General features: G+C 42.5%; 1 protein-coding gene across 19 annotated transcripts in view; it reads left to right on the top strand.

Annotated features, from left to right (window-relative positions):
* The window catches only part of ERICH2 (glutamate rich 2), a 120,334-nt gene that overhangs the window by 48,633 nt on the left and 44,590 nt on the right, over positions 1-27,111 (top strand). For 18 of the 19 annotated variants that reach the window (XM_033947348.1, XM_033947340.1, XM_033947343.1 and 15 more), the window contains 2 exons: positions 6,736-6,897; positions 24,449-24,651. In XM_033947348.1, the coding sequence (XP_033803239.1) occupies positions 6,736-6,897; positions 24,449-24,651 (365 nt within the window). The remainder of the gene's footprint in view (positions 1-6,735; positions 6,898-24,448; positions 24,652-27,111) is intronic. The other variant, XM_033947353.1, reaches the window with a different exon arrangement.

The raw sequence follows: 27,111 nt of genomic DNA, 5'->3' as shown, positions 1-27,111 counted from the left end.
TAGGAAGTCCCACATGTGAGAATATGCTGCCTACTTGTCCTGGGATAAAGCACAGTTACTTACCATAACAGGTGTTATCCAGGGACAGCAAGCAGATATACTCACAACCCTCTCACTTCCCCTGGTTGGCTTCTAAGCTGGCTTATTAAACTGAGGAGCCCCACGCCAACGTCAGGTGGTAAGGCACTTGCGCATGCGCAGTGTGGTCAGTTGCGAACTTTCTAAAGTTCTTAAAATGGCAATACACTTTTAAAGCTGTCCATACTGGGGCTCCGTGGATGGCGTCACCCACATGTGAGAATATCTGCCTGCTGTCTCTGGATAACACCTGTTATGGTTAGTGTGCTTTCCTGTATAAAGCCTCTTTTTCCATTTATAAAAGGGACTTTTCTAAAATCATGCAGCTGTATACATGCATATAAGTATGCACGCTGACAATAATGTGTACGGTGGAGGGGCATTTTTGATAGGTTGTCGGTCTGAGTTGGACATTTTGAGCAAGACGTCCACAAATCCAGTAGAAAAAATGTCCATTTTCAAAACTGCCAGACGACTGTCTTTTATTTTTGAAAATTACATATGCATAAGTTTTTGTCCTTAGGATGTCTTATCTTTTTTGGTCATTTTCAAAAATAAAAATGTCCACATGAAAAATGAACAAAAAGCAAATTTTGTAGATGTACTCTCACAGGCACCGATCCCCCAGCCCCCTCCATAGAGAGCTCCTGCACTACATCCCCACCCCCAACATCCCTTGACACCCATGACAGCGCTGGCAACACCTCACCCGACACTCCGGACAGCACTAGCAATATCCCCACATCACCCGACACTCCTTTACCTTTCACTGCAAAATCAACAGGAGGGAAGCCCACTCCTTCCTGTCTACAGGGCTGCGTGCTGAAAATGATGGCCTTCCCCCTCCCAATGCATCAGTTTAGCAGCCGCAGCAGGGAATCCACGAAGTTAGCTGGCAGGAGGGATGCCCACTCCATCCTGCCTGAACCCCTGAAGTCTCCCCTCCCATCGTAGGTGGCCTAAGGGATCTGGCCAATCAGAGTCTTAGGCCACTCGCAGTACATTCCAGAATGCACTGGGAGGGGTGCTAAGGCCCCTCCTGTGGGAAGGGCTTTAGGCGCCTGGGCCAATCAGGGCCTTAGGCCCCTCCCTGGTGCACCGGGAAGGGGAAAGCCCGCCATTCTGTGGATGTTTGCCTGCCAACTGGTGGGAGTAAGCATCCCTCCGGCCAGCCTGCGACAAATAGGTACGGGAGGGGGACCGGGTGGGCTTGGGGGTGTCGGGGTGCGGGCATGTCTTCAGGGGGAGTTCTGGAAAGAGGGAGTGGGCATCCCTCCTGCCGGTGATCTTTGAGGGGTAGGGTGCTAGCTGGAGAGTGTGGGAATCTCTCCTGCTGGCCGACTTACTGGCTGGGGGGTTTCCTGCTGTGGTAGCTCAGCTGATCGCAGCAGGGAGATTCCCTTGTCGCGATCAGCTCAGCGGCAATGCGATTCTCTAACCAGCGCCTGTGACATGGACGTCGGTTAGAGAATTGGGGTGGTTAGGTGGGGTTAGGTGGACAGGCATATTTCTATATAGGACACCCATGTGCGATTCTCAAAAGCCACTTATGTGGCTGCTGAGACCGGGCGTCCTATACAGAATCAGGACCTTAGTGTGCACTGCTTAGCAGCACAGCATTGTAAAAGGACCTGACAGTGTCTTCTAAAACTCTTCACACCCCTGTATATCACCCCTCTATATTTTTAGAATGCACAATTCAAAATGCCTTAAGTAGAAATGTTTTCACTGATCTGCACAACATAATCTATACTACCAGTATGAAAAAGCTATTGTAAAAAATATTCTAAAAAATTAATTAAGAATAAGAATCTAAAAGTCTTGATTTCTTAACAAACTCAAATTTAGCCCCGTTTCCATAAATTGCCTTAACAAGGAATATAAGTATGTGGTCTTCACTAATTTTAAGTCAGGGCTGCTTTATGCCCAGAAAAGCGGAATAAGAACAGACAAATATCTACCCATGCAGGGTCATAACACTGCCTACTATGTGCAAATGATATCTTCCCGACCAGTCTGAGTCTTCTTTTCTCCCCCCACCAGAACTAACATCTTTTCTTCTCCCAACCCCGTCCAGGTCCAATATTTCTCTCTTCAGCCCCAGATCCCTACCCAGATTTTCCAGTTTTCCACTCACCCTTAAAGGTAGAAGATATGCCCAATCACTCCTGCCTCTTGCACCACTATCTTTCAGAATAATGGTGCCTGAGCCCTAGCAGTGTGTTCAAAGCACTAGTTTGAGTCTTATCATTGAGCATTGTCTTATTTAGCAAAATTACCCCCAGCAGTGTGTTGGAATGGACCACTGGGGATTAGGTACCATTATTTTGAAAGACAGAGCTGTCCGATTTAGAAAAAAATTTTCAGTTTGGAATGATCAATTTTGCTAATTGAATCAATTTTTTTGATTTGATACGATTCAATTTACTTTCTATGATATAGCTTTAAAATTAGCTGGTGAGTTTATTTTGCAGCCTTTTCACCCACCCCCACCCCTTTCCCTCTCCAACCCTATGCCGGCGCTGTCAAATATGAACGAAACAAACACTTAGGTCCTAGCTTGCGCTCGCTGTCTAACACCAACTCACCAACCCATCTACCGTCTCAATTTCCTTGTCTTATCTCTCCTTCTTCAGCATTGCTTCTCTGTGTCTCTATTTCTCCTCTCTTTTCAGCACTAACCCTGTTCAACATTGCTGCCTCTCTATGTCCTTATCTACTCTTCCCCTTTTCACCATATGCATCCCTATTGATCCTCCATTTCAGTATTATACCCTCACTGCGCCAATCTAACCTCTTTCAGCATGCCCTTCCTATGTAAACCCATCTACCCACCTTTTAGCATTTAACCTCTGTATCCCTATTACCCCTTCTCTTGTTCCTGTATCCTATAGCCAGTATTTTTCCACCCTCCCTCCTCCCCCTAGCCAAGTATGACACCTTTACCCCTCTCTCCCCTCCCTGTGGGTATCGTTTCCTTCTCTCTTCCCCCCCCCCTTGCCACTCTTCATGGAGTCCTGCTTCTGGTATTAAGAACATAAGAATTATGGCGGCCCCTAGATCAAACACTAGTGCTCTAAATGAGCCCAGCCTCACCTGTGTACTTTCCAGTTGAGCAGGAACTTGTTCATCTTTGTCTTGAATCCCTGGAGGGTGTTTTCCCATATGACAGACTCCGGAAAAGTGTTCCAGTTTTCTACCACTCTCTGGGTGAGGAAGAACTTCCTTATGTTCATACAGAATCGTTCCCCTTTCAACTTTAGAGCGTGCCCTCTCGTTCTCCCTTCCTTGGAGAGGGTGAACAATCTGTCTTTATCTACTAAGTCTATTCCCTTCAGTATCTTGAACGTTTCAATCATGTCCCCTCTCAATCTTCTCTTTTCGAGGGAGAAGAGGCCCGGTTTCTCTAATCTCTTGCTGTAGGGCAACTCCTCCAGCCCCTTAACCATTTTAGTCGCTCTTCTCTGGACCCTTTTGAGTAGTACCGTGTTCTTCTTCATGTACGGTGACCAGTGCTGGATGTAGTACTCCAGGTGAGGGCGCGGCCCGGTACAGCGGCATGATAACCTTCTCCGATCTGTTCGTGATCCCCTTCTTTATCATTCCGGGCGTTCTATTTGCCATTTTTGCTGTCGCTGCACATTGCATGGACAGCTTCATCGACTTGTCGATCAGAACTCCCAAGTCTCTATCCTGGGAGATGTCTCCATGTACCGTCCCGGACATCCTGCATTCGTGCATGAGATTTTTGTTACCGACATGCATCACTTTACACTTATCCACTTTGAACCTCATCTGCCATGTCGATGCCCATTTCTTGAGCATGATTATGTCACGTTGCAGATCTTCGCAATCCCCCTGTGTCTTCACTACTCTGAATAACTTTGTATCGACCGCAAATTTAATCATCTTACTCATCGTATCAATGTCCAGATCGTTTATAAAGATGTTGAAGAGCACGGGTCCAAGCACTGAGCCCTGCGGCACCCCACTGGTGACGCTCTTCCAGTCCTAGTATTGTCCATTTACCCCACTCTCTGTTTCCTAGGTTCCTGCCAGTTTTTAATCCACGTGAATATTTCACCCTCAATTCCATGGCTCATAATTTTCCAAAGTAGTCGTTCATGCGGAACCTTGCGAACACCTTCTGAAAATCCAGATATACAATGTCGTCCGGGTCGCCCTTGTCTATCTGCCTGTTTACTCCGTCGAAGAAGTGCAGCAAGTTAATCAAACAAGATCTGCCTTTGCTCAAACTGTGCTGGCTGGTCCTCATCAGACTGTGTCCATCAAGGTGATCAATAATGTGGTCCTTTATCAGCACCTCCACCATCTTTCCCGGCACCGAGGTCAGATTCACCGGTCTATAGTTTCCCGGGTCTCCCCTCAAACCTTTTTGAAGATCGGCGTAACATTCGCCACCTTCCAGTCCTCCGGAATTTTTCCTGATTTGATCGATAGGTTGGCTACTAGTTGAAGCAGTTCAGCTATGGTCTCTTTCAGTTTCTTGATGACCCTTGGATGGATGCCATCCGGTCCCAGGGATTTATCGCTTTTAAGCCTATCTATTTGCCTGCATACCTCTTCTAGACTGACCGTCAACTCTGTCAGTTTCCCATCTTCGTTTCCAGCATATAGCCTGATAGGTTCCAGTATGTTGTGTATATCTTCTTCGGTAAATACAGACGCAAAAAATGTGTTCAGTTTGTTGGCGATTGCTTTGTCCTCCTTTAGCACTCCCTTCATTCCACGGTCATCCAATGGTCCCACCGCTTCCTTCGCTGGTTGTTTCCCCTTATATCGAAAGAACGGCTTGAAGTTTTTCACCTCCATGGCTATTTTTTTATCGTAGTCTCTTTTGGCCCCTTTTATTGCCTTATGGCACCTGGGTTGATGTTGTTTATGCTTATTACAGTTTTCATCCGTTTTTGACCTTTTCCATTCCTTAAATGAAGTTTTCTTGTCTCTGATCGCTTCCTTAACCTCTACAGTGAGCTATGCCAGTTCTTTGTTCTTTTTCCTCTTGGATACCTTGTTGATACGCAGTATATATAGATTTTGCGCTTTGGTGACCGTGTTCTTAAAAAGGGACCAAGCTTGCTTTAGCATTTTTACAGTGCTTATCCTCTTCTTAATCTTCTTCCCCACCATGCATTTCATCTCATTCTCCCTTCCACCTGCTTTCCCCTCTCTTCCCTTCTTCCCACACCTTATAGCCAGCATTTTTCCACCCGCCTCCCCCAGCCTGGTATGACATCTTTCCCGCCTCTCGCTCTCCCTCCCACCCGAGTCCTGCACTGGCCTTTTCCTTTGCACCTGCACCCGCAGCAACTCAGCACCAGCAGAAATTAAAACAGGCTACCAGCGTCGGGGCCTTCCCTCTGCAAGCCCTGTCTGCTTTGTTTCAACTTCCTGTTTCCATATAGTGAGACAAGTTTCAAGTTTATTAAAAGTTTGTTTTACATGCAATATCAAATACTTCAGTGCGTATGATAATTTAATTTAATTGGGAGACAAAATAAAACAATTTGTACACATAAACATACAATGTATGTACACAAGTAATTAGCGATACAAAAGGGAAGAGGGGTGAGCTACAATCTTTAAGGAAAGTAAAAGTACATTTAAGGAAAAAAACAACATCAGGAGGGTAATGAAGAATGTTTTAAAAATATGGCTAAGCCTAAAAAGAGGATAGGGGAGGTTGTGAACTATACATAAAGTCTGGTTAAAATTGGGTATTTGAGCCTGGGATTAATGATAGATGAATTATCCTATCTATGACTCAAATGCATCTTTGTACAGGTAGCATTTTAATGTGCAAAGGGAAGGCCCTGATGCTGGCAGCCTCTCTTGATCGCTGCCGCTTCCAAAGTCACCGAAGATGGCCATTGGGAAGGGGGTGTGGGTGCAAGTGAAGGGAAAGGGTCAGATGTGAAGGCCTCCTGAAGAGGAAGAAGTTCCCAGAGCATGATGCTGATCCCGGAAGCATCCCCTTATAGTCTGCAACCAGGGTGGACTGCATCCTCCCTCATATGCCACTGGTAGAAAGCAGCAACTCCCCTCCCCCCACACACACGGGTCCAATAGCAGCAGTGGCCCCCCTGCAGGTCCAACAATGGCAGCAGAGGAAGCAATGTAATATAGTACAGCGCCCCACTCTGGCAGAGGGAAAGCCCAAGAGCAGGCCTGAATTGGCGAGACTATTTTTTTTTTTTTTTACAAAACAAATCAATTTGAATTGATTCAGCCAAACTGAATTGATTCGAATCATGTATCAGGCAGTGCTAGTTAAGTAGGATGTTGGCATGGGAGAGGAATTGAAGTGCCCAAGGGGGCAGATCCTGGGAACCGTGCTGCTTAAAATAATCCACTGGCCCTCTGAAAACTCTGGAATGACAATGACTGCCCTCCAGGTCCTCGAGGCAGTGCATTCAGAAACACTATACTAAATTAAATAGAGCCCCCTGTGTCAAATCTAATTAATTGATCCTTGTACAGACTGATTAACCTGACTTCAGTTCTGGGCAAAATAGTGGAAATTATTATAAAGAATAAAATCATGGAACACACAGACAAACATGGTATAATGGGACAGTCAACATAGTTTCAGCCAAAGGAAGACTTGCCTCAGTAACTTGCTTCATTTCTTTGAAGGTGTGAATAAACACGTGGATAAAGGTGAATCGGTGGATGTAGTGGATCTGGATTTTCAGAAAACTTTCAACAAAGTTCCTGAGGAGAGACGCCTGAGAAAATTAGAGTCATGGGATAGGAGGCAACGTTCTGATATGAACTTTATTGGACAGAAAATAGAGGGTATGTTAAATGGCCATTTTTCTCACAAGGATCTGTGCTGGTACCAGTGCTATTCAACATATTTATAACTGATCTGGAAATTGGAAAGACAGTGAAATGATTAAATTTGCAGATTATACTAAACTATTCAAAATCATTAAAACACATGCGGCTGTGAAAAATTGCCAAAGACTATCTATGTTATACAAAAAGAAATATTATCACCGTTAATATAATGATTTAATAGTCTATATGGCCAGGGGGGATGTGACTGTAAGAGAAAACATGTGAGGTGAACAAACATAAAAATAATAGGAAAGAAGCAGGTTCCTAACTGCAACCTAATAACACAATCACTGTTCATACTGAATCCAATTCTAATTGCTGGTTGCCTGCCCTTCCAAAAATCTGCATAACTGATCTGGTTTGAAAAGTGATATACTGTGTTATTCAAATACAATATCACAGGCAGCGGAATGCTTTTTTGTTGGGGGGGGCCTGAAAGCTCCGCCCTGACCCCGCCTAATCTCCAACCCCAGACCCCGCCCCTAAAATAGTACTAATTGTAATACAATTTTTTTTCCATTCATTTTTCATATATACACACAATATAATCACACATAATGGTTAACCACAAAATTAAACTACACAAAGCACACTGTATGCTTCTAAACATTGCCTTATTTCCATTTCCTATTTATAAATTTTTATCAATAGTTACAAGACTACTTGATTCTACAAAAAGCAACAAAAAATGTATTTCTATCTTTTGTCGTTTCTGCTTTAATCATCTTCTCTTCGTTCTACTTTCTATGCAGCATGTCCTTTCTCCCTTCCATGCAATATCTGCCATCTCTCTTTGCCCCTTCCACCCAGCCTCTGCCCTTTCTCTCTACCCCCATCTACTGTCCACCCTCCCTCTGCCCCTTTCCATCCAGTGTCCTCCCTCTTTCTCTTCAATACGGCATCTTCCCTCTTTCTATGTCCCTTCAATAACCTGTATATCCTGTGCCCCTTCTCTCCTTTGTACATGATTCATTTCAGCTTCACCCACTCTCCATTTTTCTGTCTCCACCCCGTCCCCTATGCTCTGGCATCTCTCTCTTCTTTTCTTTCTTTCCACTCCACCCCATGGTCTGGCATCTCTATTTCCTTTCCTCCTCCCATGCCTTGGCTTCTTTCTCCTCTCCTATCTCTCCCTCCATGCTGTGGCACCTCCTCTCCTTCCATTACCACTGGTCTGGTATTTGTCTCCTTAGTTCTCCTTCCTTCCATCATGCCCTGGCATCTCTCTCCTCTCCTTCCTTTCTCTCCCTCCCTCTTTCCTTCCTTTCCCCTGGTCTGGCATCTGTCTCCTTCCCTCCTTCCCTCCTCCCATGCCCTAGCATCCCTCTCTCTCCCTCCATGGTCTGGTATCTCCTTTCCTTTCCCTCCTTCCCATGGACTTGGCATCTCTCATTCCTATCCTCTCCCTTCCCTGGTCTTCCTTCTCCCTCTTTCCCTCTCTCTTCCCTATTGGATGCATCAGCAGCATTTCTCTTCCTTCTCCCTTTTCCCCCCTCTCTCTCTCCAATTGGATGCAGCAGCATTTCTCCCCCTCCCCTTCCCTGGTCTTCCTTCTCTCTCTTTCCCTCTCTCTCCCCAGTTGGGTGCAACAGCAGTATTTCTCTCCCCCCCCCCCCTTCCTGGTCTTCCTTCTACCTCTTTCCCTGTCTCTCCCCAAAAGGGTGCTGCAGCAGCATTCCCTCCATGGTCTCACATCCCGGCAGCATTTCTCACTCCCCCACCCCCATGCAGCATTCCCCCTGCGGTCTCACATAACTGTCGGCAGTGCAGCATTTACAACTCGCTGCTCCTGCTTGCTTCGGGCCTTCCTCGCTGCCGAGTCCCACCTACTTTGTTTCCATGAAGGCAGGACCTGGCAGCGAGGAAGGCCCGAAGTAAGCAGGAGCAGCGAGTTGAAGCCTCCCTCCCTGCCCTTTCTCCTGCCGATGCCGCTGTAGCCAGCAAGCGACTTTGCCCATGCTCCAGGACTCTAACGCTATGCTTGCTGACTTCGCTTCTCTTGCTTCCCCCTCATGACGTAACTTTTGGTTTTGTTGGAGAAGAGTTGGGAAGCCGGCAAACACAGCGTTAGAGCCCAGGAACACGGCGGTACATAGGGCAGCTACCCTGCTTGCTCCCCCCTAATGCAATTTTTGAGGAGGCCAAGGCCCCTGTGGCCCCCCTTCCCCCGTTCTGACGCCTTTGTTCAATATACACATACTGGGAAACATTAATTGAAACCTTGCCCCAAAGCTAGCTCCCCTTGTTCCATACCCGAGACCTTTTTCTTCTCTGTTGTGTCCATCTGGAGACATCTGGAAAAATATTAATTTTCTCTCCTCAAAGCACAACTGGGGTAGTCTGTCTGAAATATGGTCTTAAAATTGCCTCTTTATCCTGTAGGAAAACAAAAGATAATAGCAATATCACTCTAGACATGATCTCTTCCTGAGATCTTTCCAGAACTGCTGAAATATTTAAACTATCGGGAAGGTTCAACCACTTCAGGCCTTTCTTAACCTCTCCACGAACATCTGAGTCAGGGAGGAAATAAATCTTCAGTAAAGGAGGCAATGTACTTTCTGGATACTTGAGAACCTCCTTCAAAAATCTATTAAAAGTCTCATGATTGGAGCTTCATTTAATAGAGGGAAAATTCAAGTCTCAAATTCAAAAATTTTGCTCCATTTTCAACGTTCTCAAGTTTACATTGAAAAAGCATTTTATCTTGTAGATTCCAACTCTCTATATCCTTCACTTGAGAAACTGTATTTTGTGGCTGGTTATTCTTCTGTATTTTAACTCGGGAGTCAAGTGATTTTAATAATATAGACAGTATTAGATGTAGCAGCAGTGAAAAATACTCAGACCTTATGGAAGAATTCCACAGCCAGCCATATGGATTCCAAAGTAAACACCAATGGTTTCACCAGTGGTTGATGCACAGCACTGCTACTCATCAAAACACCCAAATTAAATCCTACTGGAGATTCTATTGAAAAAGTGACCTGCAGGGCCAACATTCCTCCTGGGATTGGTGTTAAATCTTCTGGAGCTACCATAGCCGCTAGAATACCAAACCCAGCACCTGCTGGGAGAGACCCTTCTAAAGTCATAAGCAGGCCAACAGAGTCCTTCGCCTCCTCATCCTCTGCCCCTTGCATACCGAGTGGTACCAGAAGAGATACAGGGCTTCTTGAGCTGAGCGAAATCATACCCTCCATATTGGGGCTCCACACCTACCCAGCAACAGCTGATATACCCAAAGCTGCAAGCCTACAGACGCGGTAATTTTATCTTGATGAAGAGTCGGGGTCCTAGAAGGTAAGGAGGGATAACCCTTGGGCTTTCCTTTCCTCTTCAGCATTATATATCACATACAGTTATAGTGGAAAAGGTAAAAAGCGAAGAGCTTCTTCACCACACTCCCGCACAGGTCACCATCTTAGTCACATCCTGGCCTTGCTCATATGGCAGATGAAATTTAATGTAGACAAATGGAAAGTGATACACATTGGAAAGAATAATCCAAATCATAGTTACCAGATGATAGGGTTCACCTTAGGGGTCAGCACCTAAGAAAAAGATCTAGATGTCATTGTATACAATATGCTGTCCAATGTGCAACGGTGCCAAAAAAGTAAACAGGATGCTAGGAATTATTAGGAAAAGGATTTTAAATACAACCAAGAAGGTTATAATGCTTCTGTATTGCTCATTGGTGTGACCTCTCCTTGAGTATATGTTCAGTTCTGGCTGCATTATCTAAAAAAAAAAGATACAGTGGAATTACAGAAGGATCAGAGAAGAGTGACCAAGATGATAAAGGGGATGGAATTCCTCTCATATGAGGAAAGGCTAAAGAGATTAGAGCATTTCAGCTTGGAAAACAGATGTCTCAGGAGAGATACGATTGTGATCTACAAAATCCTGAGTGGTGTAGAATGGGTAAAAGTAAATTGACTTATTACTCTCTCAAAAATTATGACGACTAAGGGATACTCAATGTAAGTTACATGGAAATACCTTAAACAAATAGGAAGAAATATTTTTTCACTCAAACAATAGTTAACCTCTAGAATGCACTGCTAAAAAATATTGTAACAGTGGTTACTGTAGTTGGGTTTTGAAAAAGGTTTGGACAAGTTCCTGGAAGAATCTGACATTAAACAGACATGGGGAAAGCCACTGCTTGGCAAAGGCTTGGTAGCATGGAATGTTGTTACTATTTGGGTTTCAGCCAGGTACTTGTGACTTGGCTTGGCCAATGTGGAAACAGGATACTGGACTAGATGGACCATTGGTCTGACCCAGTATGGCTGTTCTTATTGGATTGGATTTATTATTTGATTTACCTTTATTGACATAATTATTTAGTGGTGTACAATAAAAAACATTAAAAATAGAATACAATCACTTTACAAAATCTATTAAAAAGCAATAAAAGAATAAAACAGTAATTCAGATTAGCAGAATCAAGTCAGTCATTACTAAATCCTGTAGTTCTCAAAGGTGTAAACAGACTGAACACAAAATTGGTGAAAGCCTATACAAAAGTTTTGAAGGTTATAAAGTGGGGGAAGGCTATTGTGGAAAATTTCAGCATGTTTGAATATCTCTTGAACCACTGTGAAATCCATCATTGTTTTCATTTTCCAATTTGGCATCACTGAGATACCAGGGTCAGGTCATCCTTCCAAATTCACTAGGCTCTGAGTTAAGGAAATTGCCAAAGAAAGTCACGGTGAAATTTTAAAGAGCTACATAGATCCTCTCGGCGGCAGCTCGAGAGTACCTTGTTTACCCAGGTTACTTTTTTGCTTCTATTTCTGTCCTGCAGCGCGGACCGGGAAGCTGAGGGGATACAGGCAGGCAGCCGGGACAAGCGGAGGAGAGACAGAGAGGGGCGGAAGCCGGCAAGGAGGGGCAGAAGGCTGATTGGGTAGCGGCGAGAGGAAGCTCCGCCCACCCCCACAGCGTCGGAGGTCGTCTCGGAGCCCGGGCTCCCCCTTAAAAGCAAGGGAGCCCGAGCACGAGGCAGAACTCGGCGGCGGCTCGAGAGTACCTTGTTTACCCAGGTTACTTTTTTGCTTCTATTTCTGTCCTGCAGCGCGGACCGGGAAGCTGAGGGGATACAGGCAGGCAGCCGGGACAAGCGGAGGAGAGACAGAGAGGGGCGGAAGCCGGCGAGGAGGGGCAGAAGGCTGATTGGGTAGCGGCGAGAGGAAGCTCCGCCCCCCCCCACAGCGTCGGAGGTCGTCTCAGAGCCCGGGCTCCCCCTTAAAAGCAAGGGAGCCCGAGCACGAGGCAGAACTCGGCGGCGGCTCGAGAGTACCTTGTTTACCCAGGTTACTTTTTTGCTTCTATTTCTGTCCTGCAGCGCGGACCGGGAAGCTGAGGGGATACAGGCAGGCAGCCGGGACAAGCGGAGGAGAGACAGAGAGGGGCGGAAGCCGGCGAGGAAGGGCAGAAGGCTGATTGGGTAGCGGCGAGAGGAAGCTCCGCCCACCCCCACAGCGTCGGAGGTCGTCTCGGAGCCCGGGCTCCCCCTTAAAAGCAAGGGAGCCAACGGCTCGCGGCCGTTCGGCACGCGGCGAAGGCGAGCGGCAAAGGCGCTTGCCTTAGCGAGAGCGCCTTTGCGAAGGAGCCTAGAGAAGGAGACAGAAGCACAGGCAGCCCAGCAGCAAACTCTAACTCAAAAAAAAAAAAAAATTTTCTTCTGTTCTCATTCTTCTCTTCTCTATCTATTTTTTCAGCTAGCTGCACACCGTGTACCACTCCTACACACCAAGGGACTTCAGATACACGTCGGGCACATTCCAGCGCACCAACTTTAGTCACAAGGAAAGAATAATGGAGGCAGCAGAAGGCCAGCGAAGCTTTCCAGTATACTGCATCGATTGTCACATGTATGTCTACCTCCCTTCCGGGAGGCAGGCCTACATATGCAGCCGATGTCAGGAACTGGCTAGCCTCAAGAAGGAGGTCGGGAGACTGCAGATCAAAGTACAGGAGCTAGAGGGACTCCGCTCCATAGAGGAACCAGGGAAAGTTGAACCAACCGAGGACACCACCAGAGAAAACCACTTCAATGAACAGGTCAAAGAGCTCGAAAGATTCATCGAGGAGGCCTGCAGGATGGTAGAGACACAGGATCACCCGCTCTTCAGAAGGGAACAAATGGATGGAGGACAGGACCCACCAGGAGCTACCAGGACCCACCAGGACCCACCAGGAGCCGAGGGAGAGGAACCTTGCGGAGGAACCAACCAGGAGAAGGAAGGATTGGAGGACCCAATCATCATCGACACAGACCTGAGACCCAGGAGGAAGCTGAGGAGAGGAAAATCTGCTATCGTGGTGGGAGACTCAATCCTGAGAGAGGTGGACAGTCACATAGCAGGAGGAAGAGCGGATCGCCTAGTGACATGTCTCCCAGGGGCGAGGACAAAGGACATCTCCGACAGAATCGAGAGAATCATGGAGGGAGCCGAGACAGAGGACACAGCAGTGATAATCCATGTCGGAACAAATGACGTCAGCAGAAGGAATTTCAACATGACTACACTGACCGAACAGTTTAAGATCCTGGGGAGGAAGCTGAAGCTGAGGACAGGGAAGATAGCCTTTTCAGAGATCCTGCCAGTACCAAGGGCAGATGCGAGGAGGCAGACCGAGATGCAAGCAACAAATGGATGGCTGAGGCGATGGTGTGACGAGGAGGGTTTCCTCTTTGTACGGAACTGGTCAACCTTCCTGGGGAAAAACAAGCTCTACAGGAGAGATGGTCTGCATTTGAGCACGGCTGGGACGAGGATGCTGGCACGTAACATCCAGACCTGCATAGACATGACTTTAAACTGATAACAAGGGGAAAGCCGATAGTCGATCTGACCTCGACACATCGGACCACAGTATCGAGCAAAGATACTGAGACAGGAACTGGCAATAGTGGACTAGAGACAAAATGGACACTTTATGGACATAAACCCAAAGATGCAGCACAGGGAACCGAGGGGCATTTAGAGCTAAAGAGCAAAACAAGGAGGAAACAGCTGGAACCAGAGGGCTATCAAAGAACAAAGAAACGGGCAGAGGACGGAATAGACACACCGCAGGAGGCAACACGCGAGGAGACCAGCAGGAGCAACAAATCAAGAGTAGATCCAAAAGAAAAGGTAACAAACTGGGACTTAAATTGCCTATATACAAACGCTAGAAGCCTAAGAACTAAAATGGGGGAGCTAGAAGTTATAGCCAGAAATAAGGACATAGACATAATAGGAATCACAGAAACATGGTGGTCAGAGGACAACATATGGGATGTGGCCCTGCCAGGGTACAAACTCTACAGGAAGGACAGGGCACACAAGAAGGGGGGAGGAATAGCACTGTATATAAAGGACTCCATTCCTTCATCCAGAATGAAACAACAATAAGGGCAGACAGTCTGGAGTCACTATGGGTTAAGCTGACAGGAGGGGAAGGAGCTGACATCAAATTGGGACTGTACTATCGCCCACCAGGACAGCCAGAAACAAACGACCTGGACCTGGAGGCCGAACTGAGACAGGTGTGAAAAAGTGGTGGTTATGGGGGACTTCAACTATCCGGGAATAGACTGGGACATTGGGCACTCAAATTGCACGCGAGAAACTAAATTCCTAGAGACAATAAGGGACTGTTTCATGGAGCAGCTGGTCACGGAACCAACGCGAGGGGACACCACTCTAGACCTAATCCTCAACGGGCTAGAGGGACCCGCAAAGGAAGTGGTGGTACTAGCACCGTTAGGGAACAGCGATCACAACATGATCCAGTACAAATTAAACATGGGAACATCCAAGGTGAAAAGAACCACAACGACAGCACTCAACTTCAAAAAAGGAAACTACAAGGACAAGAGGAAAATGGTAGGAAAAAAGCTCAGCAACAGCTCAGGGAAGGTGAAGACCGTAAAGGAAGCCTGGACACTGCTTAAAGGCACAGTGCTCGAGGCACAAGACCTGTACGTCCCAAGGTTTAGGAAAGGGTGCAAAAAAAATCGAACTAAAAACCCAGCATGGATAACAACTGCAGTTAAAAAGGCTATAAGCGACAAGAAATCATCCTTCAAGAAATGGAAAAAGGAACCAACAAAGGAAAACCAAGAAGAGCACAAAAGACACCAGAAAGAATGTCATCGAGAGGTCAGGAAAGCAAAGAGAGAATATGAGGAAAGACTGGCAGGAGAAGCAAGAAACTTCAAACCCTTCTTCAGCTATGTGAAAGGGAAACAACCAGCCAGAGAGGAAGTGGGACCACTGGACGACGGAGACAGGAAAGGAGCGATAAAGGAGGAAAAAGAGATAGCTGACAGGTTAAACAAATTCTTCTCGTCAGTCTTCACCAGAGAGGACACAACCAATATTCCGGAACCCGAGGAGATTATAAACGGAGAACAAGATGAAAGGCTGGTAAAACTAGAGGTGAGCAAAGAGGATGTCCTCAGACAGATAGACAGACTAAAGAGCGACAAATCACCAGGCCCGGACGGCATCCACCCAAGGGTACTAAAAGAACTGAGAAACGAAATAGCAGAGACACTTCGCCAAATATGTAACCTCTCCCTAAAAACAGGGGAGATCCCAGAGGACTGGAAAATAGCGAATGTCACGCCCATCTTTAAGAAGGGATCAAGGGGTAACCCGGGAAACTACAGGCCTGTGAGCTTGACCTCGGTTCCAGGTAAGATGATGGAAGCAATGGTAAAGGACACAATATGCGAATACATAGAAAACAATGGACAACTGAAGGCGAGCCAACATGGCTTCTGCAAAGGAAGGTCATGCCTCACGAACTTGCTGTACTTCTTTGAGGGAATAAACAGCCAGATGGATAAGAGGGAATCCATAGAAATCATTTACCTTGACTTCCAAAAAGCCTTCGACAAGGTACCTCACGAACAGCTACTTAAAAAGCTGTGGTACCACGGGGTGCAAGGGGATATCTACCGATGGATCAAACACTGGTTGGCAGGCAGGAAGCAGAGGGTTGGAGTAAAAGGCCAATACTCAGACTGGCAATGGGTCACGAGCGGAGTTCCACAGGGGTCAGTGCTGGGACCGCTACTGTTCAATATATTTATTAACGATCTGGAGGCAGGGACAAAATGTGAGGTTATCAAATTTGCTGATGACACCAAACTCTGCAGCAGGGTTAGAAACACGGAAGTCTGCGAAGACCTGCAAAGGGACCTAACGAAACTGGAAGACTGGGCAAAAAAGTGGCAAATGAGTTTTAACGTAGAGAAATGCAAGGTCATGCATGTAGGGAAAAAGAACCCGATGTTCAGCTACAAAATGGGGGGAACACTGCTAGGGGTGAGTAACCTTGAAAGGGACCTGGGGGTGATGGTCGACACATCACTGAAGCCATCGGTGCAATGTGCGACAGCCTCAAAGAAAGCAAACAGAATGCTGGGCATCATCAAAAAAGGTATTACAACCAGGACGAAGGAAGTCATCATGCCACTGTATCGCGCAATGGTGCGCCCGCACCTGGAGTACTGTGTTCAATACTGGTCACCGTACCTCAAGAAGGACATGGCGATACTCGAGGGAGTGCAGAGGAGGGCAACTAAACTAATAAATGGTATGGAAAATTTTTCATACGCTGACAGGTTAAAAATGCTGGGGCTGTTCTCCCTGGAGAAGAGGAGACTTAGAGGGGACATGATAGAAACCTTCAAAATCCTTAAGGGCATAGAGAAAGTGAATAAGGACAGATTTTTCAAACTGTGGGGAGCCACAAGCACTAGGGGTCACTCGGAGAAATTGAAAGGGGACAGGTTTAGAACAAATGCTAGGAAGTTCTTTTTTACCCAGAGGGTGGTGGACACATGGAACGCGCTTCCGGAGAATGTGATAGGCCAGAACTCTGTACAGGGGTTCAAGGAGGGTTTGGATAGGTTCCTGGAGGATAAGGGGATAGAGGGGTACAGATATAACTTGAGGTAGGTTATAGAAGTAGGCAGAAACCACTTCACAGGTCGCGGACTTGATGGGCCGCCGCGGGAGCGGACCGCTGGGCGAGATGGACCTCGGTCTGACCCAGTGGAGGCAACTTCTTATGTTCTTATGTTCTTATGTTCTCTGGCTGTGACTGGGAAAAATTTTGACTGTTCAAAACATTTCTAGATTATTCCTGAAGCACAACTGTATGGGAGAGTTGAACTAGGGGATGATGAAAAGTTCTAACTCCAACCAAGAAGGGAATGATGTGGAGCCATGAAACTTACAATTTATTCCACATATTCACCCCTAAGTTCAATACACTTGGCACATCCAAAAAATACTATGTCTGGTCACTGAAATACTGCTCCACTGCTGCAATCGCCTCCAAATCACTCAAAAATTTTCACCCTTTCAAGCTGTTTTTAAGGTTTGGAAACAGAAAATAGTCAGATAGAGCATGATCTGGTGAGTAGGGTGGATGATCTATGTAACATAGTAACATAGTAGATGACGGCAGATAAAGACTCGAATGGTCCATCCAGTCTGCCTAACCTGATTCAATTTAAATTTTTTTTTTTTTTTTTTTTCTTCTTAGCTATTTCTGGACAAGAATCCAAAGCTTTACCCTGTACTGTGCTTGGGTTTCAACTGCCGAAATCTCTGTTAAGACTTACTCCAGTCCATCTACACCCTCCCAGCCATTGAAGCCCTCCCCAGCCCATCCTCCACCAAACGGCCATACACAGACACAGACCGTGCAAGTCTGCCCAGTACTGGCCTAGTTCAATATTTAATATTATTTTCTGATTCTAAATCTTCTGTGTTCATCCCACGCTTCTTTGAACTCAGTCACAGTTTTACTCTCCACCACCTCTCTCGGGAGCGCATTCCAGACATCCACTACCCTCTCTGTAAAGTAGAATTTCCTAACATTGCCCCTGAATCTACCACCCCTCAACCTCAAATTATGTCCTCTGGTTTTACCATTTTCCTTTCTCTGGTAAAGATTTTGTTCTACGTTAATACCCTTCAAGTATTTGAACGTCTGAATCATATGTCCCCTGTCTCTCCTTTCCTCTAGGGTATACATATTCAGGGCTTCCAGTTTCTCCTCATACGTCTTCTGGCGCAAGCCTCCTATAATTTTCGTCGCCCTCCTCTGGACCTATGCACTGAAACTCCAACTGTGTCAAAACATCCATTGTTGCCAGCTTTGTGAGCAGGTGCATTGTCTTGCAAAAAGAGAACTCCTTTCCACAGCTTCCCTCTCCTTTTTTCTTTCAATGCCTCCTTTAATTGGCACACCAAGTTACAGTAGCGTTCTGCATTAACTGCTTGGCCCTTGGAAGATAGTTATTGCAACACCTTCCTGATCCCAAAACATTGTGACCATGACCTTTCCTGCTGACTTTTGGGACTTGAATTTCCTTAGCCTTAGAGAACCTGAGTGCCGCCATTGCATGGACTGTTATTTTATCCCAGGACAAGCAGGCAGCATATTCTCACATGTGGATGATGTCATCCACTGAACCCCAGTATGGACAGTTGCTAAAGTATTATCCCAGGTACCACAGGTAGATTGTGAACCTGCCGAGGGAGATAGGGAAAATAGTTAAGCATACCTGGTTACTATTAAGTGTATTGTAAACCACTTTGAGTGACTCTTTATGCCGTTTTAGATATAATATCTCACCTGGTTTGGTTTGTTTACTCATTTATGGATTCTGGGTATTGAGTTCATATAATATTTATATTAATCATATAATACTATCAATGGTTAATATGATATACATTTCTTTATAGTTAGCTAACTGATTGATTGATTAAAGGAATTGTAATTTTCCTTTACTGCTAAGATAAAAATTTTGTAAAATAAGGATTTCTGAAAGAAGGATAAGATCTAATATATAGCAGAATTGAATTATAAAGTAGAATTAAAAAAGGGTTTAGTGTTCTTTATGATTCAATTAATTTGGGGGGATAAAAATAAAAATATATAATAACTTATTATGAGGTTATCATTATAAACTGAATGTGAATTTGTTTTACAGATTATGTAGGGCATTTTATATTCAGAAATTGGTATTTCTTTATTTATTACATATAATGATACCTTGATCAAAATTATTTAGATGAGTTTATATGTTAATTGTCATGTTTATGTATGATTCAACTTTATATATGTATAAAATATAATAATAGTTATCTGAATATAAGATAATAGCTTGTAGGGAGATGTTCTATACCTGATCTCACTTTGCGTTTCCAAGTTTTCGTAATTATTTGGGGATGGTGGGAGGGGGTGGGTGGGGGGTATGTAATGAGGGGTTGGGAAGGGGGTGGGGATATATAGTAGATCTTGTTTATTGGGAAAAAGATTTGTTACACTTTACTTATAGGTTGATTTTTGATAAAACAAATTTGGTTTCATTTAATGGATCTTAAGATATTGTCTTTAAATGTTAATGGTCTTAACCATCCGATAAAAAGGAGAAAAGCATTGCTATTTTTAAAACACCAGAATGCAGATATTTGCTACATCCAAGAGACTCACCTGTCGAGTATAGAATCTAAGAAATTGGAAGGTGGTTGGGTCAAACATTGTTTTTTCTCCTCGGCTATTGGGAAAAAGGCTGGTGTTGCTATTTTAGCTCTGCCTCATTTAAGTTAATGGCATCAGATCCTCTTGGAAGATGGGTACATGTGGAAATGAGCATGGGAAATACTACCATGGTGCTTTATAATGTCTATGCCCCTAATTCGAACCAAATTGAATATTTTAAGACTCTACAACAACTGATTCTTCCACTGGCTTCCTCTAAAATAGTGGTGGCGGGGGACTTCAATGCTGTCATGGATCCTTTAATGGATAAAAATCCCAGAAGAATTATAAAATCATTAGGATTAGATAATTTTGTACAATCTTGTGACTTGAAGGATATTTGGCATGTACTTCATTTTGATGGTCGGGAATTTTCTTTTTGTTCCCATGTTCATAATTCTTTCTCAAGAATAGATTATATTTTTGTTTCAAATCAATTAGTACATCAGGTAACACAAGCTGCCATAGATCCAATCATTTTGTCAGATCATGGTGGGGTGTGGATTGAACTTAAAGTTGTTGATCTAGATCAGTGGTTCCCAAACCCTGTCCTGGGGGACCTCCAGCCAGTCGGGTTTTCAAGATATTCAACCTACCTCTCTAGCTAATCATTGTAACTCTGTTTTTAAATTAACCTTTTGTAATCCGCCTTGAACCGCAAGGTAATGGCGGAATAGAAATCCCTAATGTAATGTAATGTAATGTAATATGCATGAGAGAGATTGCTTATAATGTAAGTGACAGGTATGCAAATCTCTCTCATTCATATTCATTAGGGATATCTTGAAAACCCAACTGGCTGGGGGTCCCCCAGGACAGGGTTTGGGAACCACTGATCTAGATAGTAGTAGACCTGTATGGAGATTTGATAATACATTGCTTGCTGATCCAATATTGTGTGAAAATTTTTTATTAAAGATGAAAGATTACTTCCAAATTAATGCCACAGATGAAATCTCTATGGAAATTTTATTGGATGCTTTTAAAGCAACTATGAGAGGTCAAATTATCTCTTATTCAGCTTATCTTAAGAAACAGCTCAAAAAACAATTTTCTGATTTAGAACACGAAATTAAAGTTTTAGAATCAAAATTAATAGAAAATGGGAATATTCTACCCAACAGGATCTTTTAAAAGCTAAAGGTAAATTTAATGAGATTACGTCTAAATTAGTAAGGAAAGATTTATTTCTCAGCAAGCTTTGTATTATGGAAACTCAAATAAGGCGGGAAGAATATTGGCAAATTATCTAAAAGCAAAAAAAAAGGAAAATAAAAATAATTGCCATTAAGGATGAAAATGGTGATATGCATATTCAAATTGAACCTATTTTAAAACAATTTTTAAAGTTTTATAAATCTCTTTATTCTTCTGAGACTTATTTTGATAGAGAAAAAGATGGTTTAGAGTTTTTGAAATTGTTAGAGGGACCTAAAATTCCTGAACATATAAAAAGAAGTTTGGAAGAGCCAATATCATTAAAAGAATTGGAAACAGCTTTGAAGTCCCTTAGAGTTGGATCCGCTCCAGGTGGAGATGGTTATACAGTAGAGTTTTATAAATCATTTCAAAATACCCTATTGCCTTATTTATTAAATTTATATCAGGCTCAACTAATGAAGGGTTGTATTACAGGCACTATGGCAGAATCTTTAACTATAGTTTTACCAAAGCCAAATAAAGATCCCACTTTGGTTTCATATTATAGGCCTATTTCTTTAATCAATGTAGATGGTAAACTTTTAGCTAAAACATTGGCTTTAAGATTGGCTAAAGCTCTCCCTTTCATTATAGGTATGCATCAAACAGGATTTGTTGCTCAAAGACATTCTTCTAATAATATTAGGTTGGCATTTCATATGCTGTATTTAACAAAAGCCATGAAAGAGCCGGCTTTTTCTGTGTCCTTGGATGCAGAGAAGGCCTTTGACCGAGTAGAATGGTCCTTCATGTATCAAGCAATGGAATGGTTTGGTATAGGTTCAGGATTTATACAAATAATACAAACGTATAGCTCCCCTGCTGCTAGGTTGTATATTAATAATAATTTTTCAGAACGTTTTAATTTGCAGAGGGGGGTTAGACAAGGTTGTCCCTTATCTCCTTTGATTTTTTATATTGTTTTGGAACCCTTGTTATTAGCTATTCAACAGGTGAAAGAGATACAGGGTATTCCGCGTTCAGATAGAGAATATAAAGTATCTGCATATGAGGATGATATCTTGCTTTATTTGAGAAATCCAGAAACAACCATTCCATGCTTGCTTGAGTTGATTGTGAAATTTGGAAAGTTTTCAGGTTATAAGATAAATTGGAATAAATCAGAAGTTCTTCCACTTAATGTACATTGTACAAAAGGTTTATTTGATGCATTTTCTTTTATATGGAAGGAAGATGGTCTAAAATATTTAAGAGTTTGGATCAAAAATACAGTGGATGATACAATGAAAGTAAATGAAAAATGTTTATTACAGAAGGTAACAGAAATGTGTGAGCAATGGAATCCTCTGCACTTATCTTGGTGGGGGAGAGTACAAACTGTTAAAATGATGATTTTTACCTGTGGTTTGTTACCAAATGGGAATGTTACCAGTTTTTTTTCAGGGGTCTTTTTATAAAAAGTTAAATAGTATTCTAACAAAATTTATTTGGCTGGGTAAAATTCCTAGAATTGCTTTAGTGTCTTTGCAAAAGCCAATTATGGAGGGGGAGGGGTAAATTTTCCTAATTTCTATAGGTATCATCAGGCCTATATTTTGCGTCAAGGTATGTATTGGGTCCTCCCAGAGCCCATTGATAATATCCCAGACTGGTTTTGGTTAGAATGGCGACTCATGTTTCCTTTGCGACTTGGTCATGTACTTAGTATCAAAATGCCTAGGCTATATAAAGAACATAGAATATTTGTTGATACATGGAAAACTCTACGATATCTAAATAGTCTAACTCCTATTCCGATAAATAAATCAACAAATCAAATGATTTGGCTTAACTCCAAATTGGCGGTTTTAAAATTATCTGGAAGCATTGGATGATGGCAGGAATATGTACATTGGAAGATGTAATATCTAATGATAAACTGCTTGAGTTTTCACAATTGCAACATAAATTTGGTCTCAACAAATCACAAAGTTTTAGATGGTTACAATTGAAGCAGGCCATTCAGGCTTGGTTCCCTGAATGGAAAACTCTTAATAATCAATATAGTTTGGAATTCTTATGCTTTCAGGTAGATTTCATGGGGCACCAGGCCGCATAGTGGTATCAATTAATATCTGGATTTGTGAATAAAAAACCAAAAACTGGTCTTCGGGACATTTGGAGCATTGAGATTAAGCATCAAATTAATGCATCTCAATGGCTACGAATTTGGTCTTGGAGGATGAGATGTACAGTGTCTGCATCTATGAGACAAACTTGGTTCTTTCTTTTGCATAGAGCATTTTGGACCCCTGTTCATTTACAAAAACTAGATAGCTCTAAGTCTAATAGATGTTGGCACTGTCATCTTGAGGCTGGGATATTAGATCACCTTTTATTCTATTGTCCATTTATATTAGTATTTTGGAAATCAATTTGGCCTCAAATCAATAGGATGTTAGAGAATCCGGTAGCCTTGACATATGATACTATTTTATTTGGCATGCCAATGAGAGCGAAGAGTCAGATTTCATCAAATAATAACAAACTTTTATTTATATTGACTGGAGTTGCCATTCAACAGATTACATTCAATTGGAAAATCATAGCAGATTAAATTACAGTTTCTGGTGGAATTCTGTGTGTCATATATCTAAAATGGAGCGCACAATAGCAACACAAAGAGGATATTTTGATAAATTTCAGAAGATTTGGGGACCATTAACAGATTTTTGTAATGAGTAATAACATTTTCCCAAAGTAAGATATTTGACATGGAGGGGTGTGGGTGGGTAATAAAGATTAAATCCTATCATGTATTTAACTGTTTTTGATGTATTGAGAATGGAACTTTTGTAAGGGGAGGGAGGGGTTGGGAGGGTTTTCTAACTTGATATCAATTGTTTAGATACTAGGAATAGTTCATAATATTCAAAATATTATAGAATATAGGTATTGGCTGAAAAGTTATATTTTTAATGATATATGGAAGTTAATCAAGTGTATATTTATAAGTTCGAATGATTTTTCTTATACACTTGTTGTAATATGTAAAAATGAATAAAGAATGAAAAAAAAAAAAGAAAAGGCAGTTAATAAATCCCAATAAATAAACATGTCCATAAAGCTAGTCTGGCTACAAATAGAGGCCCCTTTTTGTTAAGCTGTGTTAGTGGATTTGGCTTCTTTGGCTACTAGCATACAGCAAGACACAAAGATGTAACTTCCTCACTCTGTCACACTACAAGGTAATTTCCTATGAGTATCGAGCTTTTACCGCAGCAGCAGGTGATTTTTTTTAAAAAAACTAAAACAAAACTTGATAAAAAGAGGGAGGGGGTGATAGTGCAATGAGTTGTCTCAACTTTTGCTTATCCCAAAGAGTCTGGAAAAAAACCCTGATTGGCATAAACTAGCTTGAAATTTGGCATTCTTCAACACACTAAACCCCCTTTTACAAACCATGAAAGCGATTTTTAGCACCAGTTGGCACGATGAATGCGCTGCTCCCAATACCCATAGAGTTCCCATGAGCGTTGGGAGCAGAGCATTCAGTGCACAAGCCTGCTCTAAAAACCGCTTTCACGGTTTTGTAAAAAAGGGGAGGGAAGTAAGTGAAGAGACTTCTCTGAAAGCCCAAAATAACATGTGCTTTAAATTTTACTTGCCATTTAATAGGAAGCCAGTAAATGAGGGGTGGTGTGCTCCTGAAAACTACAAATCTTAAATTACAAATAAAAACTAGCAAACTAAAGTTGTGCTGCTTTTTTTTTTTTTTTTTGCATTTTAGGTGAAAAAGAAAAACCTTTAGAGGCATTTGATTCTGAATATCCTGCTGTTGAATTTCAGTCACCTTCCACTGATGTTGATAATATTAATGATAAGCTATCAAATGTACATATAAATAAAGATGGAGAAGATGAGGACAGCAGTGGTGATTTGAGTGAAAAAGAAGATGAAAGGGAGAAAGCACCACTAGAATTGCTGGGCGAGGTAAACAGCATATGTACTATTTAATAAATATAGTTCACTCAGATAATATACTAGAAAAAAATTAATTCCATTGGAGCATTATCTCATCTGTAGTATCCACTAGGAAGAATTATATTATGAATCGTCTGTAGTTAAAAAAAACTTTTTTTGACTCATAAAGTTGTTTACCTTACAGAAAATTTAGTTCAGGGCTTAATTTCTGGGAGATCAGCCTGGGACACTGTTACACCATTTTTTTTCAGACTCCAGAGCCAGAGCAGCAGTGATATTGGTTTTTGTTTATTTTTATTTATCAAATTTTTCATACAATTTTTTTTTCCATTTCTTTATTCATTTTTTCATCTTACAACAAGTGTACAATATTACATCAATTGAATCATATACATCACTTGAAATTCTTTCCTATTATTATTTTCAATACATATATTAAGCCCCTCCCGCAGCCCTTTCCACAATTATTGTAAATCATACATATCATACATGTAATATATTCAACATATTGATTAAATCAATAATATAAGTTTCAAGTTTCAAGTTTATTAGATTTTAATATACCGACCATCAAGCAAATATCTGGACGGTTTACATTAGATTTAAAAATGACAGATAGGAGTAGGAACAATTGAAGAAATATTAAGTAATTTAAATAATATATAGTGAACATTAAAGACATTAACAAGACGGACTTGACAGTGAGGAGAAAGGGAATGGATGGGTAAAGTTACATTGTAGGTAGAAAAAGGAGAAAGAGGGGTTGGGAAAAAAACATGTTGGATGGGAATAAAATATATGGAATGTTTGTAAAAGAGAGAAATTAAGAAGTAAGAAATTAAATAGAAGAGAATGCATCACGAAATAAAAAAGTTTTTAAGTTTTTCTTAAATTTGTCAAGGTGTTGTTCGTCTCGAAGTGGTTGTGGAAGGGAGTTCCACAATGTCGGGGCAGTTACCGCAAAATTTATTTTGCGTGTGTAATAAAACTCTTTTATAGACGGAATCAATAAGAGATTTTGATTTGAAGATCTCAAAGTTCGAGTAGAGCACTGAAGAATGAGAAGTTTGTGAAGATATAGCGGCAGGTGAGAAGATTTTATTTTGAATGACAAAAGAATGATTTTGTAGGTGATTCGATGTGTCACAGGTAGCCAGTGAGCTTCTTTTATTGCTGGCGTAACATGATCATATTTACCTAGGTTACACTGCACAACAAAGTTTTTGCTTCCTGAACACTGCTGGGTGTTTCTTATAGAATTTTGGGTGCTGATCATGAATATTACATCAAAAATTACCCATCACGTACCATTTCAGAGAAATCTTCAATTTTGTCGTGATTTTTTCTTATATTTGGATGCAAACAATTTTTTCTCCCATAAGTGTCTTATCAACAACGGTTTGTGCCGCCTGGGTATGTCCATGCATAAAATCTAGCCAGGTTGGAAGCTGTTTTATGGAAGATGACATCCTGGGCATGTCTGGGCAGGTCTGAACGAGCTTGCGCTGTCTCACCATGCTATAATGGTGGCTTCCATACACCGATCCTGCTCATTTGGTTAATATAGATAGTCCGTGTGTGTATATAGTATCAGTATAGTAAAGTATAGTAGTATAGTAGCTGTAGCAATATAACAGTAAGTAAGCTTGATGCTATAGACGTTTTGGTGTCGGGCAATATGTCTCGTCGGTGTCGTAACAGCCGCGACACATTCTGCTATATCTGTGGGGAATATACACTTACGCCTCAGAGACGTTCGATGACTGCCCTTGTAAAGAAAGCCTATCATCTGTATTTTGGCTGCAAAATAGGTGATCAAGACAAGCAATGGGCGCCTCACATTTGCTGTGCGACATGTGCTGTTAGTCTGAGAGCCTGGCTCAGAGGTACTCGAAAGACGATGCCATTTGCTGTTCCGATGATATGGCGAGAACAGAAAGACCATGTGACGGACTGTTATTTCTGTTTGACTAATGTGTCTGGTTTCTCTGCCAAAAACAAGAAGTCAATTGAATATCCTAATCTGCCTTCAGCAATGAGACCCATGCCACATGATGACAGTCTTCCAGTTCCGAAACCACCAGAGGATTGGACCTTAGACGAACCAGATGAAGAAACTGCAGTGCAGGGTTCTAACAGTGACATTGACCCGGATTTTGAACCATCCTCATCAGGCGATCCACATCTGATAACACAGTCCGAATTGAACGATTTGGTCAGAGATTTGGGTCTGTCAAAAGCAAAAGCTGAGCTGCTAGGTTCGAGACTGCAGGAATGGTGTTTGCTATCACCAGGTACGAAAATTTCTGTGTTTCGAGACCGGCATCATGATATAACCAAATTTTTTGCACAAGTCGACAGTCTCTGTTTCTGTTGTGACATTGAAGGATTGTTCTCGGTCTTTGGTTGTGATCACAACCCGGAAGAGTGGCGTCTTTTCATTGATTCGTCAATGTTAAGCCTGAAAGC

Source organism: Geotrypetes seraphini, chromosome 5 (genome assembly GCF_902459505.1).
Source record: "Geotrypetes seraphini chromosome 5, aGeoSer1.1, whole genome shotgun sequence".
Taxonomy (NCBI): Eukaryota; Metazoa; Chordata; class Amphibia; order Gymnophiona; family Dermophiidae; genus Geotrypetes; species Geotrypetes seraphini.
Note: the sequence above shows the minus strand (reverse complement) of the source record. Positions and strands in the feature narration are given on the sequence as shown.